Genomic DNA, 15,349 nt, shown 5'->3' with positions numbered 1-15,349 from the left:
AATAAAAGGGTAATATGCAAATTGACCCTAACAGCAGAACGACTTGGAATGACTGGTCCCTATGACACACACTGACCAACAGGGGGCAGATGCTCAATGCAGGAGCCTTCCCCTGGTGGTCAGTGCGCTCCCACAGGGGGAGCTCCGCTCAGCCACAAGCCAGGCTGATGGCTGCCAGCACAGCGGTGGTGGCGGGAGCCTCTCCTGCCTCCTCAGCAGCGCTAAGGATGTCCGACTGCAGCTTAGGTCTGCTCCCTGCTGGTAAGTGGACATCACCCCAGGGCTGCCAGGCTGCCAGAGGGATGTCTGACTGCCGGCTTGGGCCCAATCCCCCAGGGAGTGGGCCTAAGCCAGCAGGTGGACATCCTCTGAGGGGTCCCAGACTGCAAAAGGGCATAGGCCAGGCTGAGGGAACCGCCCCCCCCCGAGTGCACAAATTTTTGTGCACCAGGCCTCTAGTTCATCTATAAGAGTTTATGTTCACAACTATCAAAACAACATTTAGAGGGGAAATAAGAATACAGGTGAATTGAATCACCACATATTTGAATAACTGGAAAACTACATTAATTACAAAGACATGCAATTGTCACTGGGTCTAGCTAAACATCTCAACAGCAACAACAAAAATATTAAGGGATCTAGAAATAGATTAGCATGTAGAAAGGAATTTATATATGAAAGTTGGCACTCCATATCTGCTGAGCAAGAATGATCTATATTAAAGAGAGTTGGAGCAAGTAGTTATCTGGGGAAAACAAATTAATAGCAGTTTACATTGTTTGGGTTTTACAATGCTCCAGGCTAAGGTGTTTAAATGCATTATTTCATTAAATACTAAAAACAACATTTTTAAGAACGTATAAGGAACCCAAGGCATAAGTAGGTGATTAGCTTGCCCAGTAACTTGTCCAATAAAGGTGTGACTGCCCAGTAACTGCTGAAGCCTCAAATTTGACTCCACATTCCATTCCACAGCCCAAGCTCCCCCATCATTACAGCACACTGCCACCCTTAATACACATTTATTTACTCCAAAACACAAAAACAAATTCTAGATTTAAAAAAAAATCTAAACATATATGTGTGCATTTTAGCTAAAATATACTTGTTGTTAAAATTTAGGTTAGAAAAAGCTTCCTTAAACCAACAATAAGTCCAGAAAAGATGTAACTACATAAAATATAAAATTTCCATATGATGAAAGAGCGGGAGGCAAAAGACATGACAAGCTGGAGATTAAGAATGCAATATATACAACAATCAAAGGATTAATTTCCTTAATATATAAAAAGCTCCTTCAAATCAAAAGAGTAAAGACTAATGATGCAATTTACAAAAAAAGCAAAGCAAGTCACAAAAGAAGATAAAATGAATAAGATATCCAACCATTCCAATATCAGAAAAATACACACTTAAAACAAGTGTATACAACTTTTAACCATTATATTGGCATTAAATAAATGAACATTGGTGAAATGTGAGTAGCGGCCCTGGTCAGGGTACAACCAATCAATGTGTTTCTCTCACGTTGGTGTTTCTGCTTCTCTCTCTCTCTCTCTCTCTCTCTCTCTCTCTCTCTCTCTCTCTCTCCCCCTTCCCTTTTCTCTCCTCCCCCTCCCTCCATCCCTTCCTTCAACCTTCTCTTCCACACTCTCTAAATATCAATGGAAAAACAACAAAGAGCACACCTGGAAAGCTGATGAATATTCACTTGAGACCCTCCCCTGAGACCTCCCCTCAGAATCCTAACACCCTCAATGCAAAGGACCCAGACCAGCACGCCCACACTATTCCCTTCCCCTACTCCCTTCTTCCTTCTCAGGGACCCCAGGACACTTGCAGCCAGAGAGCAATGGGCAGTGGCAGCTCATCCAGGCTAACCCCCTGAACCTGTCTGCAAGGCCCTCTCTTCTCTGACTTCCCAGTGAGCCAAAGCAGCCCAGCCTAAGCTCACCTGCTTCTTCTGTGCCCTTCCTGTCTCACTGCCCTAAGTGTATTTTTACTGCGGCCAAGAAATCCTTGGATTGCTTGACTGCACTTTGTCTCTTAACTGAAATCTTTCCTTCAAGAAAACAACAACAAAGGTTTCGTCATCTGGCCAGTAACAGTAACATATCACAAAGGCCTATAAAATATACAATGCACAAACCCATTGCCTAAACCGAGAAAGAAGACACTTAGCATAATCCTGTCTAGACACAGGACATTAAAAGGAAATCCATTCATGGCTAATGCAGCCTGTTAGCTATGAATGGAGAAACTTTTCATAGTACAGTAGGCCACTAAAATATTCCAAAATATTTATAGCTTTCCCTGGCTAGTGAGGCAGGGATGTCTGGCTCACTAAGAAGGGTAGCCAATCACTCTATAACCAAGGGAACCCAAATTAGAAACAAACCAGAAAGTAGACAGTCGTTGAGAGGTGAGTTATTTCTCTATCTGATCCAAAAATACTCTGAATAGGATGTTCCTGAGCTACTCCAGGGTTCTGGATGGTGTGAGTAAGCCCCAAGAGATGCCACATGCATTGACAGCTTGCTCACTCCCATCTCCAGTGGCCATGACGCCCCCTGCTAGGGCCTCTTTCCCGTGTGCTTACTCTCAGGAGGGGCAGTCTATGTGCTATGCCCTGGCTGCAGGCCAGCTCTGAGGTACAGCCAGTGGAGAAGAGCTTTTCCCAGATGCACATTGGAAGAGAAACCAAATATGCACAGTTCATTTTGCTTCAGAAAACATGAGTACTTTTCTTTGTACTTTTTTCTCCCTCATTTCATGGGTAATTAAGTTACTGCCAGTTCCCCAAATGGTACCATTTGAATCTCACAAACATTAACTTCATGAGGAGGAGGCAGGTCTGAAATATATGCAAAATTAACTGCAGTGTGTTCTCCCATAGCTCTCTATCATCACTGGTTTTAAAGGCATCACAGAATATTAAGAATCACTAATCAGAGCTGGCTTTTGTGAGTCACAAGATTGTTAGGAATGCACTTGACTTTTAAGAAAAATAAATCGCAAGACACAAATTCATTAATTGTATTTACTCTTTAAAAAAAATAATATGCCTTGGAATATATTTAAAGAAAAATCATAAAAGAAAATTTGAATAGTTTTATAAGCTATGTTCCTAGGCAGAAATACTAAGCATTTTAAAGATCTCAATTTTCCTACCCACTTTCACATCAATTTAAAAATTAATGCAATTCCAATAAAGGTCCCAAAGGAATCCTTTTGAAACTTAACCAAGTAAACTAAGATTTGCTGTAAGAATAAATAAGAGAAAGCCACAAACATATTTCCAAAAAGTATGCATGACAACTTGAACAGATTCTGAGATGCAGTATCATGCTGCAATAATTAAAATGCTGATACAAAATTTCAAACACATCAAAGAGAACAGAAAGCCCCAAATAGTCCCAAAGTTAGCACACAGAGGGATAATTATTCCAGAATCCTGCTGTAAAATTAACAACTTAGGAAAAAAGAGGTTGGCTTAGATCTCTACCTCAGGCTATGCACCAAAGTTAATTTTTTATGTGAAATTGAAGGAAAGTGAGAAGGGAGAAGTAGAAAGAAATTATTTAAGAAATTTGAAGATATACATGATCTTTGAACACAGAAAAGTCTTCATAAGCCAATAGAAAAGATATATAATAAAATGAGAATATATGACTACATAAATATTTAAAACTTATGTACCCCAGAAATTACAATTAAAATTAAAGGCAAATGATAAAGGAAATAGATTATTTTCAGTGTTCTAAAAATATTAATTTTTATCTAAAGATATTCAGTATGAAAACATAACTTTGGCTATTTATTAATATGCATCTAAACCTTAAAAAGGCATATACCCTTGTATTTAGCAATTCCACTATAAGGAATTTTGTTAAAATGTAACAAACGTCACCAAAAATAGTCAAGTTTTCAAGTGAAAAAAGCAGCCTGCAGAGTGTGATCAAACAAAATTTTAAGTCTTAAATTTACATTGGCCTATCATGATGCATAAGGTTGGCAATGGTTTTTCTATGGAACAGGATAACAGAAAGTTTCTTTTGCTTTCTGATATTTCAGGATATTTCCAAAATATTATTTTGCAATTTACAAAAACATTTAAAACTTTTGAAAGAGAATGTTCCTAGATGGCGGCGGAAGGTTTTCTGAGATCAGAAAACAAAGCCTCTACATTAAGGAGACGTAGATATCCACAGCGCAAGGCTCTAAATGATGGCCATTGTATTTCCTATGAACTGACTAGAGCAGAAAGCATAATGCTTCCACAGGATGATAAAAAACAAAAACAAAAAAAAAACAGGAGTTTTTCTTCATGCCATTGTAGAAGGCCTGTGTGGTCAGGGGTAATGTTGTATGTGCCAATCCTGTCCATGCAGGCCAACGAAGCGACTGGTGGGAATCCACAGAGCAGAAGAGGGTCAGAGTATAGGTACCCGCCCCCCGCCCCTCACCACCACCACCACCACTCCACTCCCTCCCAGGAGATCACTGCAGCCCTCCACCCAAGTCCCAAGTCCCCTGCTGGGTTCCTGTTAGGCAGTGTTTTCCATACTACTAAGCTTCCCTCTGAAGTCCTTGGTTTCCCAATAGCTTCTCCCACCCTTGCCCCTTCAGGTCTAGGACTTTAAAGCTTCTCACTAGTACCAGCCCCAAACTACTGCTTCATCTCTTGTTGAGTTTCCTAAACCCTGCCCACACCTTTGTAAATATTCTCTAATAAACTCTCAATCAAGTCACCCAATTGGCATGTTGCCTGATTCCCAACAGAACTCTGCTTGATGTAGTAATACCCGCAATGAAAAGAAAATAAGGCCAAGTGCCTTTATACTGCACAAAAGATCTGACCTAAAGTGGTAAACACATTATTTTCATTCAAGTTTGAGATAAAAAGTTTAACCCTATGTTAACTCTTATTATTCAATGATTATATGATACCAAGAGTATCTTATGCTTTCTAGGTTTTTGTTTTTAAAGACTAAGGAAGTTTAGTCTTTAAACTACATAACCTCAGCACATACAGGACAGTGTATTAGAAAAGGGACAGAATACTGGTTATCTATTTCTGATGAGACAAACTGCTTTTGTCACAAATTTAAAAGGTAGGCATTTTTCTCTCATGTTCCCCTTGTATGTGCCACAGAACACCTTTTTACTTTGTTGTGATTGGGTTTTGCTTAGCCCCGAGCTTCACAAGTTCACTGCTATTTCTGATTGGCTCCACAGGAAAGCGGCAAGGACTCACATTGGGTTGATTAACCCTTAAGATGTGAGAAGTCCACTAAAGAATTCCTTCTGAAAATGTAAGACCATCCCCCAAGCTTGTTTCAGCAGCAAGCTCCGGTTCTGAGAAGAACATGGGGTCTGTCACTCAGGTGGTCTCCAGCTCAAGTCCCAGGAAAAGGGGCGGGGGGGGGGGGGGGGGATTCTCTTTTCACTCAAAACTGCAGTGAGGCATTCCAAACACAAGGAGGAATGTAAGAAAGCACAGCCCAAGAGATGGGAGAAAGGGATTCTCTCTCCTTGAGCAGAACAATGCAGGCACAACAGTGGGCTAACATGGGGGCCCTCCCAGAGCAGTGGAGGTCAACTCTAGCACCTGAGAGTCCCCTGAGTGACAGCTCTGGAGGTTCTGGTGTTTCTCTCACCTGGCACATCACCAAGGCACCAAGAGCTCAGAGATTGGCAGCAGAATTGCCCTTGATGGGGGGCACAATGTCATCAAAATGGCATCAGAGGCTCTAATGGAAGCCAAAGGCTTTAGCTGCCAAGGTAGTCACAGTGTCATCAGCAGCTACAGAGGATGCTGACGGCCTTGGAAATGACAAGAGAGAGGATCCTTGGCAGTGGGCACCAGCAACAGTGGCTAGCTACCCTCCTGTGACGAAGAGGATTCAAGAAGCAGTAGTTTAAGGGGACAGCTTCTCTCATATCAGCTCTCTTTTACTTTTTATTCTTGAACAAAGTGAGTTTACAGTATTAGGTGTTATCTTAAGCCCTCAGGGAAAAAAAAAAAAAAGATCATTGAACGATAAACTCTGAATAGAGGGAAATCTAAGCAGTGGCAAGTCCGAAGTGGCCGAGGGCAGCATAAGGACAGTGTGAGACTCATGATGAAAAACATCATCTCTTTTCCATCTCTGCCAAGAACTAGGCTCAGATGTCAACAGCTCACAATTGCTATCGCACAACTGAAATATGAATGCTAGAGTGTTGACCTCCCGTTTCACTCATTTAATGAATAATACACACTAGAAAAATAAAAGCACTGAAGGTATAAAAGCGTAAGACTTCAAATACCTTGAAATATTTTGTATATAGTTTTTCTGTCTCTGTGATTCCTACAGAGTGGTAAATTTTGTATGTTTCCCTAAGGACAGGGGAAATCAATGAAAATACCACAGAATGCATTGTTATAAGCCAAATGTTTATTTCTCAACAACAGAGACAATAAAAAGGAAAATGTTGACTTCCTCAAGATTAGCAATAAGTGACAAGGCACCATGAGTACTGGGTCAAAAACAAGTTTCCTTCAGGCATGGGCTATCTTATTCTTTTATAATATCCACCCCCCCATCCCCCAAGTGTGTCCACAAGGTATTGTGTACCTCCAAGGCTTTCAAGAACCTGAGCATTAGCCCTAGGACAGAGGTTCTCAACCTGTGGGTCGCGACCCCTTTGAGGGTCGAAGGACCCTTTCACAGGGGTCGCCTAAGACCATCGGAAAACACATATATAATTACATATTGTTTTTGTGATTAATCACTATGCTTTAATTATGTTCAATTTGTAACAATGAAAATACATCCTGCATATCAGATATTTACATTACGATTCGTAACAGTAGCAAAATTACAGTTATGAAGTAGCAATGAAAATAATTTTATGGTTGGGGGTCACCACAACATGAGGAACTGTATTAAAGGGTCGCAGCATTAGGAAAGTTGAGAACCACGGAGCACAGTAATTAAGCCACAGTACTGTCACTCGTGGGAACTGGCCGACCTAGATGCCTTCCCTTAATTGCCACCCTCTCTCTGTTGCATGATGTCATTGGGCCATCAGAGCCCTTCTAGGAGAACTATCATTGTTCAGCCCTTCATCCTCATTTTCCCCATCTCACCCAAAACTTTAGAGACCTCTCAGAACATAGATCATTACATTAAAACAAGAAAATAAGGAAGACTGGAAAAGCCACACATGGGGTAAATTAGGGTGCTCCGCTGAGCTTCAGAAATAAAAGAAGACAGAGTGAAACCTAAGGAATTTCTGTAGAACTATAAACACCCCCCAAATACCACTGAGGTTTATTTCCTTCTCTATTACCAAATGGAATTTGGCTAATTATTCCCTGAAAATAAACACATTAACTCTATCATTAATAAAATTAACACTAATGGCCAGTTACAAGAAGGATGCCATGATGCATTGGTAGGGATGAGACTAACATCACCAATATAAACTGGGAATAAGAACGTATAGGATTCTGGTTTTTCATTAAAAGCAAACTTTAATACTTATAATTGTTCAGACTGTGCCAGATCATGAGGAAAATAATTTGATATGTGGCTCAATATTGCAATCAAAAGCATTCCAATTTTGGAAAATCAAATGTAGGTAAGAAGACTGGAACAGCTACATATATGTTCTTTCTGTAAGTCAAGCACTGCAGGAAAAAATGCTATGAAGTAGTTGATGCCTTGGGGTGGTCAGAAGTTTGCAATTGTGCAAAAGGAGGCTAAAAGCAATCAGGTTGCTGAATGAAATTCATGTGTTCCAATCACTGAAGAAATTTTACAATACTGCAGAAAACCCATCTATTACTAAATCACCTAAACTTTGATCCACTATGTATACCTATGAGTACAACTGAAGTACATTTTTATAACCAGATAGACTGACCTTAATATGCACACATACCTAAGACAACCAGCAGAATATAAGCATGCATAGGTGATCTTCAAATGCTAGGATGACAGAGGATTCATTAGAGATACATATACTCACACATATACAATTAAGATATACTATCCTCTCATCCTTCATTTTACAATTTCATGTGAACCTTTCACTTACAGAGTAAAAATGTCTAGATTCCCACTCCATTTAAATATATTCAAGCAAAGCTCCTGGGAAGGTTTCCAGAGAGTTAGGTTCCTTTAAAAATGGCCACGCACGAACTAAAGCTTTCGTCTAACAAAAGTGAAAGAGTAACTGATATGGGATCTGTACATTCACTCTGCACAAGGTTCCTGTAGCTGAAAAGCATTAGTCACAGACAAACAGCAAATCAGATTACAGCTCTGGAGAACCATACTCTGCCTCTTCCAGCAACCCTGCCAGCTCACACATTATAGAGGCCCAACCACCTGTTTCCTGAGGAATTTGTAATCTACCTTCTCCATTAGTTCCCCAAAGGGTCTCTTACTTTACACCTGTGCCCCCCTTCATTCATTCCACTGCATTCACCTTTCATCTCAAAAAGATTAATTAACGATAAGAGTGTAAGGGTTCCCTTTAAAGGCGCAACCAAAAAGAAAAGCCTTCAGCATTACATTTTATAACAAAACAAAAACTCAAATTCCGAGAGTCTCCTGAATTAAAAAAGCCATTGCAGCAGGAGACCCATTCCTGGGTGCCTGGCCTGTTTTCACATTACCTGCTTCAGTGTACTTCAATCCCACTTTTTCTTCTGCGTCCTTTGTCTTTGGGGGTGGCCAGACAGCTTGGAGTCTGCCAGGAGTCCTATCGTCCTGCTCAGTGGGGCTGTGTTCAGGCTGTTTAAAAAGTGGGCAAAGAAAATGATCAGTTAAATGAAATATGGCTAAAGCTAATTATTCCCCGAAAACAAACATGTTAACTCTAACATGAATAAAATAATGGCCAATTGCACATTGCATTCAATGATCCTTTCCCAGACATGTAAAGTGATCAGTGGGAGTGAAAATTAAAAAAACAACTCAAGGTTATGGGGATGTAATTACTGTACAGCATGGTAACTATAGTCAATAGTGTTGTAGTTTAAATTTGGAAGTTATTAAGAAGGTAAATTTTAAATATTCTCATCACATGAAAAGAACTTTGTAATTCCGCATGGGGATAGAGGGTAAAGAGCCTTATTGTGCTAACTGTTTCACAATACATACAAATGTCAAATCATGTTGTATACCTGAAACTAATATAATGTTGTATGTTCATTATACTTCAATTAAAAAAAAACACACCTCAAGGCCAAGTATTACACAACCCTTGATAGATGATTTTTATCATGTAACTATCTCTAAAAAAAATCACAAATCCACTTTGAGCTGTAGATATAGATACAAATGTACTCCAATCAAGTACACTTATAGGAATGTTTACAAGTGTATCCCAAACAACTCCATGGTTTTTTCTGATATAATGACTACTATTCCACTTTCCATCAACATTAGCTGTAGGCCAAGATACACTTCTCAAGCAGCCCACATTGCTAGTTCAATTCGCTTTTCTTTCCTATTAAAAAAATAATAGTGAGGTGGCCTTCAAGCTATTTTTATCCATTGATTTTTGTAACTATGCAAGTGTTATATTGTGTTTAGTTTTTAACTAAAACCCAAGATAATTCTACCAAAAACTTTTTAATTTTTAACACTTTAACTGATGAACTGTATAAGAGGAAATAATTGTATTCTGAGTTGATACAACCCAAGACGTGCTATTTGTTGTCCTTATGAACCTCTAAGATTTACTGGACAGGTAGTCTATAAATTACCAAATTAATTTTCTTTGAGTAACAGTTTTTATTAATTAGATAGTCACCACACACTAACTTCACTTAATCCTCACAACCACTCTATAGGTTGAGGGTTAGCACTTTTTTTTTTCTTTTCTCCTCATGAGGAGATTGAGGCTCAGAGGTGATCAGGGTCACCCAGACAGTAAGTGGCATTGTCAGAATTAAAATCCAGGTCTCATTTTAAATGCAGTGCTCAATCAGGATGCCTTGTAACCAACACAGAACATTTCAATTACATCACAAACAAGTATTCTGCTGAGTGGCAGACATATAAAAGAAAAATACTTTTCACCAAGGTATATAATTAAGTGGTGAGGAAACCTGGGCTGTTTCCATATTGCATCGCATCCTCATGCTGCTCAGTTTTATATGAACATTTACTATTAATGTTTAAACTCCGAGTGGCAGCTTCCCTTTCCCACCAGCACATAATTACATACACCTCTCTTATACCAATCCATAAAAACATAAGGAAACGCTGCTGTCCTACTCCTTACAAGGACAATTTCAATAATAATCATCATTCACCTAAAAGACAGTCACTAATAATAGGTGATCGGAATTCACTTTGACAGGAAACCTCAAAAGCAATACAGCAGCATCACATTGTAGGACAAAATGGAAAACCCAATTCTACATACGCTTTTGGAATCCGAGGGGCCGTCTGCTGGCCTTGCCTTGGACCGTTCAAACACAGCTCTTAGGGACTCCTTTTCATGCCTCATCTTGCGCTTGAGAGCTTCCAGCTCAGAGGTGTCAGCTGTGGTCCCCTTTTTGGGGGGACGGATGAACAAGGCTTTAAAGGCCTCCAGGGCGGTTTCTGGTGGCTTCGGTTTGACCTCTCCACTTGGGGTTTGGGCTTCTGCTGGGCCGCCCTGGCTCTCCTGGGCAGCGCTGCAGCCCATCTCTCCTCCCCGGGGCAGCTCAGGGTCTTCTGCCTTCACTTCGGCCCTGGGCATGTCGATGCTGAGGAGCTGGGAGAGCTGCTCCAGGAGAGTGGGAGGGGCCTTCAGGTCACTGGCTTTCTCCCCAGTCTTCCCTGTCGGAGGCCCTGTCTGTGCTAGGGACTTCTGAACGGGCTGGGTCAATTTGAGCAGAGCCAGGTCCCCATCCTTTGGTTTAATTTCGGTGATGGTCTCCCCACCCTCAGCGGGAGACCCCTTCTTCAGCACGCGGAGCCCACTGAAGAAAGCTGGTAGCTGGAATGACTTCTCTCCAGGGGCTTCTTTTTTAGAAGAGGTGTTCTCGGTGACACCAGCACTCAAGCTCTGTGTTCCCACAGGTAGAACTTGGGAACATTCTTCCCCAGCCTGTCCTTGACTGGGGCTGTGCTCCGTCTGAAGACCACCTTCACCAGGTTCTGGTTCACTACGTGTCTCAGGGGGAGCCCCCTGGGGACCTTCCTCTCCGAGCTCTGCAGCATCCCTCTCCCCAGCGGCAGTGTTCTCGCTACAGTCTCCTGGCTTTTCTTTGGGCTCCTCAGGTGGCTCGGATAAAACAACACTTGGGGACTTTGGGCCATTGGTGTTGCTTCCCTCTTCTGGCTCCTGGCCACCATCATCAGAGTCCGAATCACTGGTGGTGGTCACCAGGGTCCCGCGAACCAAGATGGCATCGTCTCTGCTCACACTCAGAGCAGTGAGTGGAAGAAGCTCTTGACCAGGGAGAGAAGTCCCTGCCTCTGCTTTTCCCTGACCTCCCTCCGACTCCCTCCCTGCCTCCTCCCTCGCAGTCTTCCCATCATCTCCTCCGAGGCCCGGTGCAACCTGAGCCCCTGCCTCCTGCTCATCCGAGCCCTGGCTGGGACCATCCAGCCCACGCGTGGGATCCACCACTAAAGGGTGGAATGCTTGCAGCACCACATCTTCCTCTTCGGGCTTCACAGATTCCAATTTACTCGCAAACCCAAAGAAGGATTTCATAGAGAACTTGCTCAGGATCGACTGGGCCATTTCGGGTCCTGCTTCAGACTTGTCTGGTTGCGAGACATCACTGCCATTCACAGGGTCACCGACGTCCTCCATGCCTCACAGCAGCGCCCTCGATGGCAGTCCCGACTTCTGTTACCTGCCCCTGCTCTCAGTGTATCCACTCCATCAGCTCTTAACTTACAGGACAGGAGCAACAGGACCCGGCGGCCGGCTCCTCGGCCACCCAGCAGCACACTTGGTCTCTTTCAGGTCGGTCACTGTGCTCCCCTTCCGGTCTGTGCGGCCACGGTGCGCCCAGGGCCACTGTAAAAAGTCCGCGGAGCTCTATGCCCAGAAGCTGCCTGGGCTGCGCACCTTACTACTCGCGGGCTGGGAGGCTGCTCCTCTGGGACTTCCGTATTTATTTCCGTGGACAAAAGGCTTTTTGTCGTAAGGAAAGTCAGCCGGCCCCAGTCATCCCAGCCCAGGACTTCACCACAGCTCCGCCCCAGTGCCTGTCTTTCTCCTGGTTGCTTTCAACTTCCTCATTGGTGAGCAAGTGAGGCTCCAGAAAGTGCTGAGCCGGCAAGCTGCTCCTGACAGCCCTCCACCACCCCAGCAGCCCAAGACGTTCAAAAGTGAATCAGCAGAAAATGACTGAAATACTTTTACGAGCCCTCCTTTGCCATCTAAATTATGGTCAGAAGCTTGTGTCATCCAGGCCAAAACAAAACAAACAAACAAACAAAAACAACACACAAAAAACTAGCAGTGCACACAGATCAACAGCCACTCACAAAGCAGAAATAAAAGTAAAGAAAGAACTTGATCATCTCAAAATCCCTGGAACTCAAAAGCAGTTAATTTACTGCCCTTGAAGCTTTTTTTTTTTTAAGTGCTTTCTTCCGCTTCCCTGCAGGTTTCATCTGGAATGCAGATTTTAGCTGCGGAGGCCAGAGAAGGAAAACCAACGCGACTGGTTTCAGATTACTGCTGTTTTAGCTCTGCCCTGGTGTCTCAGTGTTCCACAAACAAGTACTTAGACAAGCACGCCCACCACACCCAGTGTCCACCAGCCTTAGGGTGGCAGAGTAAACAGCCCCAGCAGGAATGGTTACTCTCCACACTCCCTGCCAACCTCAGGCTTCTTCAGCAGCTCTGCCTTCCTGGCTCTCTTAGGAATCCTGGCGGCTAAAGGGCACCTCTCTCTGCTTCAGTGATCCAACCAACGAAAGGAAGCCTGGCATGGTACAAGGTAACACACAACCTGCCTTGTTAGGCAAAGCAATTCACCGAAGTCCCCGAGGAGCCACATTCCTCTAAGGGACAAAACATCTGAAAGGTCTCTACCGGCCAGGTCTCTATCAAAGACTCAATTTGCCTAAAGCAGAAACGGGACAGACAAAACCACCACCCACCATCAGCTCAATGTAGTTCCCAATACTCTGATTATATCCTGGGAACCTGGCAACTGAGGTCGTGGAAAAACTGCAGCCCTGTCTCCCAGCTGCATAGTTGCCTCTTGGGACAGCTTCCTGTCGTACCTGAAGGTCTCAGTGTTTCTCTTTCAAATCCTGTCCAGTCAGCAGGCATTGAGTAAGCACCTGGGATAGGCAAGGCACCGTGCTGGATCAGGAGAGTCAAGCTAGCTTAATAGTTACCGTGGCTCAAAAGTAATCACCGGCTCTCTTTGAGCCCAAGTGTTAAACACAAACAGCAATTTATTCTGCAAAATAGTTGTTGCCAACAAGCCAAAGGACAGTCTTGCCTTCTCTGTAGCAGGGAATGGCTGTGGGTCCCCCACTGATAACTTGTATCATGTTCCCCAATAAATATGAACACTAAGAAATTCTGATTGCAATAGCACGTCTAGCAATGTGTTCAAAAGGAACTCTCGCACAAAGGGGGTACATATTGTATTCCATCCATCCTTATAGGAAAGTTAAGATAGCACTTCCTAATCCCTGATTTGACTATGTCTAAATGGATACTTTCCTGTTTGCTAGTGATCCTAGTATATTTTGGGATTATGAACTAGGGCACACGCAATTAAAATACAAGTCCACCACACAGGCAGAAATATTCATTGGTGCCATTTAAGTCTCAGACCCAGCTTTTTGTCCAGAGAAAATGCACATTGACCAAATCAGACTTCTGCTTCAAGGCTGAGGGAAAAAAGGAATCATCACACCTGCCTATAAGATCAGTCTTCCAATATATGGGTGAGGGGAGGAGACATGGCACATATTTCCTTCTTTAACTGAGAAGGCTCCATCTTCTCAGACATAACTACTAACTGATTTTTAGAATACGTTTCAAGAAGCCTCAGCAGATTTGGCAAAATGGGACATAAGTTGGAGAGACTTGTTGACCTTTCTACGCTATAGCATGGAGCAAAATTATAGTTTCAGAATCCTCTCAATACCCACAATGCTGATACATCATGGAGGGGGGGCGGGCAAGTCATGGGTCTCAGGAGATGATGTGATTCCAGCCCCTCAAGGTGGGTAAGGTATTATTAGGTTCATTTTAAAAGTGAAGCAACCATGGCCAAGAGAACATAACTGCCCCAGGTTGCACAGCTAATGAGTGGAGAATAGTAATCATATCTAACAGTTATTAGGTGTTTACTATGTGCCAAGCACTGTTCTACATTAACTGACTGATACATATAACTATGAGGTCGGTTTTATTCTCTTTTTCCTATTTGGAAGCACAGCAGGATAAAGTGGTTTTCCCATGTTCACAGCATCGGTGAGCGGTGAAATGAGAACCTGAGTCCAGGCCATCAGGCTCCAGAATCCACACTCTTAATCACTCTTCTAAAACCTTGACTTCCACCTCCTGCCAAAATAGGACGCCACACACACCTGAATTGTGAGATATGAAGGCATATCAGCTTATGTGGTTGGTGGTCTCAGTACTTTACCCTCTGAGATGACACAGAATACTGACTTCACAAAAACCTTCATGAGAATGACCATTCTTTTCCCTTGCTGTAATTGAGGGGAAAAATCTAGAGGCGCTGCTTAGAAAAATCAAGCAAAAATTCCTAGCTGGCCCTGGCCGATGTTGCTTAGTTGGTTGAATGTTGTCCCATGCACCAAAAGGTTGCTGGTTCAATTGCCAGTCAGGGCACATGCCTGGGTTGCAGGCTCAATCACTAGTGGGGGGCTTGCAGGAGGCAGCCAATCAATGTTTCTCTCTCTTTCCCTCTCTCTTCCTTTCTCTCTAAAATTAATAAAAACATATTTTTAAAAATTCCTTTTTAAAAAAATATGTTTTTATTGATTTCAGACAGGAAGGGAGAGGGAGAGGAAGATAGAAACATCAATAATGAGAATAATTGATTGTTTGCCTTCTGCACGCCCCCTACTGGGAATGGAGCCCACAACCTGTGCATGTGCCCTTGACCAGAATCGAACCTGGACCCTTCAGTCTGCAGGCTGATGCTCTATCCACTGAGCCAAACCAGGTAGGGCCCTAGCTGGCTTTTCTGCTGGTCACAATCAAGACATTGAATCCTCTGGACTAAAACACATCAAGAGGCTTTCCAGCTTGCCTTGACAATTCCCTTTCTTTCAAGAAGCATGACTCCTGCCCTAGCCAGTTTGGCTCAGTGGATAGAGGGCTCCCGGGTTTGATT

The 15,349-nt window shown here is 42.9% G+C and overlaps 1 protein-coding gene across 1 annotated transcript in view; it reads right to left on the bottom strand.

Annotated features, from left to right (window-relative positions):
* FMN1 (formin 1) overlaps nucleotides 1-12,465 on the bottom strand; it is a 287,638-nt gene extending 275,173 nt beyond the window's left edge. The window contains 2 exon segments of the mRNA XM_023752890.1: nucleotides 8,675-8,792; nucleotides 10,435-12,465. Of these exon segments, the coding sequence (XP_023608658.1) occupies nucleotides 8,675-8,792; nucleotides 10,435-11,817 (1,501 nt within the window). The 5' untranslated portion in view covers nucleotides 11,818-12,465.
* Between the last annotated feature and the right edge of the window lie 2,884 nt (nucleotides 12,466-15,349).

Source organism: Myotis lucifugus, unplaced genomic scaffold, assembly GCF_000147115.1.
Source record: "Myotis lucifugus unplaced genomic scaffold, Myoluc2.0 scaffold_38, whole genome shotgun sequence".
NCBI classification, from domain to species: Eukaryota; Metazoa; Chordata; class Mammalia; order Chiroptera; family Vespertilionidae; genus Myotis; species Myotis lucifugus.
The sequence above is the reverse complement of the archived record's forward strand: the minus strand, read 5'-3'. Positions and strand labels throughout refer to the sequence as shown.